This window comes from Adiantum capillus-veneris, chromosome 12, assembly GCF_014529385.1.
Source record: "Adiantum capillus-veneris isolate H3 chromosome 12, ASM1452938v2, whole genome shotgun sequence".
Lineage (NCBI taxonomy): Eukaryota > Viridiplantae > Streptophyta > Polypodiopsida > Polypodiales > Pteridaceae > Adiantum > Adiantum capillus-veneris.
In genome coordinates, this window is record NC_140942.1 from 77,686,661 (window position 1) to 77,693,430 (window position 6,770).

General features: G+C 38.0%; 1 protein-coding gene across 4 annotated transcripts in view; it reads right to left on the minus strand.

Annotated features, from left to right (window-relative positions):
• LOC147445988 (ubiquitin C-terminal hydrolase 13-like) overlaps positions 1-4,131 on the minus strand; it is a 45,598-nt gene extending 41,467 nt beyond the window's left edge. For 2 of the 4 annotated variants that reach the window (XM_086525311.1, XM_086525310.1), the window contains exons 1-9: positions 4,013-4,130; positions 3,684-3,744; positions 3,217-3,370; positions 2,980-3,137; positions 2,540-2,805; positions 2,239-2,457; positions 2,050-2,158; positions 1,798-1,913; positions 1,613-1,711 (exon numbers count right to left, since the gene is read on the minus strand). In XM_086525311.1, coding sequence (XP_086381437.1) covers positions 1,613-1,711; positions 1,798-1,913; positions 2,050-2,158; positions 2,239-2,457; positions 2,540-2,805; positions 2,980-3,137; positions 3,217-3,370; positions 3,684-3,744; positions 4,013-4,039 — 1,209 coding nt within the window. In that variant the 5' untranslated portion in view covers positions 4,040-4,130. Of the gene's footprint in view, positions 1-1,612; positions 1,712-1,797; positions 1,914-2,049; positions 2,159-2,238; positions 2,458-2,539; positions 2,806-2,979; positions 3,138-3,216; positions 3,371-3,683; positions 3,745-4,012 lie in introns of all 4 variants that reach the window. The other 2 variants (XM_086525309.1, XM_086525312.1) reach the window with 2 other exon arrangements.
• Positions 4,132-6,770: the final 2,639 nt, after the last annotated feature.

Here is a 6,770-nt window from a genome sequence, read left to right on the forward strand (position 1 = left end):
CTTTCATAGACCCTTGCACTTTCCTTTAAGGGTGAATCTTTCATAGACCCTTGCACTTTCCTTTAAGGGTGAATCTGGGCTTATCCTGGATTCATCTAGGTATATTTTTTAGTCGCATAGCGAACATGCAGACTTCATATTGTGAAGTTTTCGTCCGAGTTACGACCAATTGATATTGTGCTAATTCTTTCTATCTTTTATGGTGTGTATGCCCTATCAATTACCTTATTTTTTTGCTATTTTCTTCGATTTAATGCTTTTTTAGTGCTAGGCTTCATTATGGCTGAGTCTGCCCTTGATCTCCGGAGTCATGACAGAAACTTAGTACGCTGAACTTTGTGTTGATGTATGCTCGTGTGTGCGTGTGGTGTGTGTTGTGTTTGGGAGCATAGTACGTTGAACTTTGTGTTGATGTATGCTCGTGTGTGTGCGTGTGGTGTGTGTTGTGTTTGGGAGCATATGTTAGTACCTACTTCTACACCCACTATTGGACACTGACGACGTTAGTGGGGATGTCGTGGTATTTAGTCAATAGTACGCTTGATGGAGCTGATGGTTATATTGTCTTGTGGGTGACTATCATGGGTCTATACCTTGCACTTTCCTTTAAGGGTGAATCTGGGCTTATCCTGGATTCATCTAGGTATATTTTTTAATTTTTTTTAGGTTTTGGGTTTTGACATGCCATGTACCCCATTAGGAAATACTGCCCAATAGATTGAGCTTCTAAAACCATTGAAAATTAACACGTACACCTTAAATCCCTTCGCCACAATTACAGTGTGAAAGTATCTCAACCCAAGTCTATACAACGGATTTACTTTGGTAATTGCAAACCAATTGCACCTCACACAAAAGCTTCACAATGTGAAGTCTAGATGCTACCTCATACAAATTGAACACAAATAAACTTAAAATCCCAAATTTATCTAGAAGGCATGTACAAGCCACAGCCTTGTTAACACGTTAGCTAGATAAGTCCAAAAAGCCTAAATTCGTTTTTAAGGCATGTGGAAGATTTTAAGTCGTCCACGAGTCAATACAACCATGGACTCCATGATGAATTGTCTAGAGGCAAGTACCATAAACTCTTATATAGATCTTATCATGGCACACAGGTATTAGGATAATTATACACGCGAGCAAACTCCTAATTTCATAAAAAAGAATTTCAATCGATTGGACTAGGAGCCAACAAAACCATTACCCCATTATTGCATACACAGAAAAGTACCAACACAAATTTGCATCCAAAATGACACTTATCACACCTCTATCTACATAGTATGCATGGACAAACCACAAATAAGCTTCTACCTTCACGAAACAGGATTAATGAGATTGTAATCAATGAAATTACAATTTTTGCTTCCTTGCAGGAACCTAACGTCTCTTTCAGCGCTAGTATCTTCTCAACTGCTTTCGACCCATGCATACTTGTAGTTTACATAAGGTATTTAAACACCTTGTGGTCTAAAGCCAATTTCTTTCTCCACATTTCAAAAATTGGTAGCTCCTAGCCTTGAAGCTTCTCTGGTATTGTTTCAAAGTTTCTTAGAAGTAAGATGCAATGGAACTTTCAATAAGCAACCACAAGGTAGACAACGCTGACCTTAACCATGACATCCCGACTAAAATCATACTCAAATCGCTTTAACTGCAGCTGGAGAACCGGTGGAAAGTCCGAGAAAAGAACTCCCTTCCTGGCATCCTGGAATAGTAAGTTCATACTCAAAATGAGGCAGAGACCCAAGACCTTAAAAGCCCCACAGGGTGAAATGGTGAATGTCCACCAACCTGTAGCCCATGCTGCTCAGCGTGGTACTTATTGTCGCCATCCAAATTCTCTACCTCCACGTACTTGTCAAAAGAGGCATACACATCTTTGCAGCCCTTGACATCAAGTTGCAAATCTGCAAGCAGCAAACATCGAAATAAGGTAAAAGTCAATAAAACTTGAAACGTTGTGCCAAACTACTTGTCATTCATTTCCTGGTCAACAGTAAAATGAGCTTCACCAAGTACAATCAGCCCAACGATATCTCATACCATAGAAGGACTCTTTCCGAGTAGATTTATAATCGACATTGACACACTCTACGTAGCTCATGTGGTGTCCCTCAAACAATTGTTGAATAGTTCCTTCAACTGCTGTTCCCTGTTAATACAGTGCATCAAAGGCACTTTATGGTCGCACAAAAGGAAAATATTACTGCAACAAATCACTCCAATATGCACCTTCATCTTGTCTTCTAGTTTCTCACATAAAACTCGGTTCAGTTCTTGTACGTCGTGTTGCATAAAAGAATCATACGTGTCCCACCCAAAAGACTTGGTCAAATCTTTTGTTGAAACACTAGTGTCAGTGTATTGTATTTTGTAAAACAAACTCTGAAGAGCTAAAGGAATACTATTGGAAGGTACATCATTCTCAGTGGTGGGCATATGGTACACAGCCTGTCACAGAAAATCGACTAATTTACTGACAACACAATGTGCTATAAACAAAGATTATTAAAAAACAGCAGTAATACGCAACCTTTCTAAAATAAGGTATATGGTACAGGGTTTGAAGCAGGGAGTTCATGTAACAGGTCGCTCCTTGATTCTTCAAACCTACAAAGCCTGTCTCCTTCTTGGAGTCGTAGGCCCAGTAATCGGCCATCTTCCGGACATTAACATCTGCCTCTACGACCAATGTGTCATTCATCAAATAGCCCCGAGTTGGATCATATAGATCATGAAGTGACATGAAAGAGGTAAAACCCCAATCACTTTCTCGTGCTGTGAATTGATGCTGTGTATCTACACACAAGAAAGCAACACCCATAAACTATAGGAACTCTTAATTCAATAAACCACCATCATACTAGCTAGGTTGGGCCATAAACCCTCAAATGATAGCAAAAGATGTGAATATCATTTTACAGTTGGTGTGATCATACCCATTTAACAGTAGCACAGCTCACAAAATTGTACCTTTTCTGATGCTTAACTTGGGATCTATATGGTTTAAAACAGCAAGATTGAAATGCGCAAAGCGACTCCAGCCATAGGGCAAAACTGAAGAGTCTGCAACATCCAGGTACATTGAAAGGTGATCCACGGTATTCCCCTTTGGGAAAATGAGGATGCGCCTGCAGCATGTGTGCACATAATCTTAACCGCTGCGAATTGATAGCCACCGATAGCTTCCAAGATTCATAGAGCTTTTACCATTTGTAACCACCAATCACAAATGTGTCCGAATAATACTTCCGTATGTTGAGTTTGGAGAAATTTTCAATCCGCCATGTGTACTTTCCCTGAAGAGGGTCTTCAGCTGGTTGTGGCTGATTCTCCACCGTGGGGATCCCGTCTGCTTGTGTTGCTGGCAGTGATGAAAGACATAAAACGGAACAATATAAATACGTGAGTGAGCAATGCCAGCAATAACATGGAGCTGACAATGAAGGATCATATATGGGAGACATGCAATTTTCCTGGACCCAAATCCTTGGGTGGTTTGAGTCTGTGTGAGGCATGTGTGTGTGTGTGAGAGAGAGAGAGAGAGAGAGAGAGAGAGAGAGATGAGGCGCACACACATATGTATAAATCGAGACATGCCCATCAGTCTAATGCCACTTCTGTCCTCTATTATACAACCAAAAAAAATACTCAGAGAATAAGACAAGACTTCCTACCTTCCATCTGTTCAATACCGTCGGTATACTCTGGAGGAGCGGTCAGCATTTCTTCGTCTTCCTACAGAAGATGAATGGAGAAAACCAAGCTTTTTACAGCCGATCAACAGCAGAAAGGGATGAAAAACCACAACAAAAGAACAAGAGAATCAAACAAGAGGCCAGATTCAGAATAGAAGTTAGTTCTATGAATAGCTCATCAGATCGATCTGTGGCTATGGCGAAGGTGGCATTAGGGTTACGGCACGAATTAGGGTTTGGGTTAGTGATGCGTTTCCGTGCTGGTGAAGGGTTTACGTGATTCTGCTGATTCGTTTTTGTTAACTTACTTCGAGTGCTCTAGCCATCATCGTCATCGTTGCGAGACAGGAGTGACCATAGCGGTGTGTGTTGTCAAAGTGAGAAAAGGAGGAATAAAAAGAGAGGGAATGAAGTATAAGCAAGGGCTTTCTCGCTGTTCCAATTGATCAATTGAAGAAATCGTATTTACTGTGATATTTCAATGTTCACACAAGGCTATAACATTAGTGTATTTCATTAAAGGATAGAATACTTAAATGTCTACAATAAAATGAAAAATTGAGATAATTTATTTCCTTTGGGAATAAAAAATGAGATGTTTCCATTCATGTCCCTTTTTGCAATTGTTCTCGTAATGATTTTATAAGAAAATTGATATTTCCATTTAGATTCTGTCACAACGCTTCTCTAAAAGGTTTCTCAAACATGTTTCTGGTGAGCATTTGTAGATTGGCACTCAATGATATTCAGACAGTCCTAGCATAGACATTATTGTATGCAATAGACAAACAAAGATCAAGAAGACTTTTGACTTCGTCGAGCTAATCACAAGAGATTGATTGAGTTTATCAAACCCAAGAAATAGCTCACAAAGACAAAAATTATTTCTTCTTATCGCTTGATTCGATCGATTTGTGTCATTTTAATGGCTGATTTTCATGGCAAAGAATATAAATTTCCTTGTGGAAAAACATGTTGGGAAGAACCTTGAGAGACCAATGAGGAACTACCTCGATAGGTTTCTGATTAAGGAAAAAGTTGCAAAACATAGATGTTTTCAAGGTAGATAATAACTTTTTTAGGGTGTTGAGCTTCTAAAACTTAGGATTATAAGAACTTCACGTTCTTTTTGAAAACTAGAATTGACACAATATAAAATTAGTGTGTGATATAAAGAAAAACATGTAGATGTATCTTCATTTGCAACATGGAAGGGATAAAGATGATGCAAAGTAAACATGTTTCTCGAATAAAACATAGTTTTGATGCCTTGAGTTGTTCAATTAGAAGAATAAAAAGAGCTTCATGATTATCCCTTGAGTAAAAATTAAGAAACAACGAATGTAAACTTATGGGAGCAACCTCGAGAGAGCAATAAGAAACTAGCTCGTTGGGCTTCTAGCTAAGGTTGTAAAACACACACTATTATATACAAGATCACATAGACCATAAATGTGTTGTATGCAATACCATATACAACAAACACACATGCGTATATCTATGTAAGTATACAGCCATAAAGGTTGTATCATACCATAAGTATTGTACAAGAAGATATAGATAGCATAGAACATCCCATATACATGATCAAATATAGCATACAAAACATCTCCATGAGTATGGAGACTATATATATGTATAAAAAAACACTCAAAATAGCTAGATCTTAACAACTCTTCTAGAGATAGACTCTAGAGTTCTTGATAAGAAATCAAAATACAAGTTGAACTGGTAAGATCCAACAGTGGTTCAGATCTTCAAATATCAAATGACCAAATTAAACAAAATCAGATAAGATTGATCTTAGACTACCCATAGTTATTATGACCAGAGACATGGAATGCCAAAATACTGAAATAGCATAACTATTGATAAATTTTGATTATAAAGTTTAGTAAATGAAAGTACAACTCAAATAATAATCATGACTACAACCAAGATGATGTATTAACATAAACTGGACTCAAACTCTCACAATGACAAGCAATAAGCAATGATAAGCTGAATCTAGCAGCGCCTACATCTGTTGAAGGGTACCTTCAACTCATCCTTTACTTCCTTCATACATTTGTACACTGATTTATTCCCAATAAGAACTCCAACTAAGCAATAAGTAATGATAAGTGAAATCTATCAGCGCCTACATCTGTTGAAGGGTACCTTCAACTCATCCTTTACTTCCTTCATACATTTGTAAGCTGATTTATTCCCAATAAGAACTCCAACTATAACCCCAAGCTCTCCATAAGAACCATGAACAGTTTTCATATTTGTGGGTTGTCATCCATGTCTACCTTGGGCAACAAATATTTGGGGATTCTTCTCAAAACCTGTATGGCATTGGGATAAGGAGGCAACTGGCATTCTTGCTGGTCATGAAACTTTGGACCTTCCAATGTGCAACCATTCTTCCGGCTCCCGCATATAACATCTCAAATCTCTTGAGATCGATGTAGGCATTATCGTTGTTTTGATAAGCCCATATCTAAACCTTCTTATCCTTCCTCAATTGAGCATTCAGACTTAAGAATTGATCCAAAAGAAGTGAACTTGAGTGAGTGTCTAATTCTTTATCAATTTGAATAGTTTTTTGAATCCTTCTAATCATGTTGTTGATTTCTTTTAAGTTTTTTGATTCTAATTTTGGTCTCATTGTTCAGTTTGATCGCCTAGAGCTTGCTCTTGCTGCTCCCCATGTTGATCTGAAGTTATAGTAGCATTGACCATGATCATCATCATCTTTCTTTTGAAGTAAATCAAGTTTAGGGTCAGTAGTGTCATCCTCATTTTTCTCGTCAACTTTAGCCCCTTCTTCTCTCTAGACTTCCTACTCAAAGGTATGATCTTCTTGATTGCCAGTATTTGGATATGCTTGTAGGTGCTCAATGATTAATTGATTGGCCAGTCCAATAGCATATTTTGATGTCATGGCTTTGAGATTGCCTTTCATGTTTGGCGACTACATGTTGCAGATCGTCTAGAGTGATAATGACTAATAAACATATTTATCTCTAATTTTGTGCTCGAGCACATTGTTGGCAGTTGTCAACCTGTCTATTATTTTTT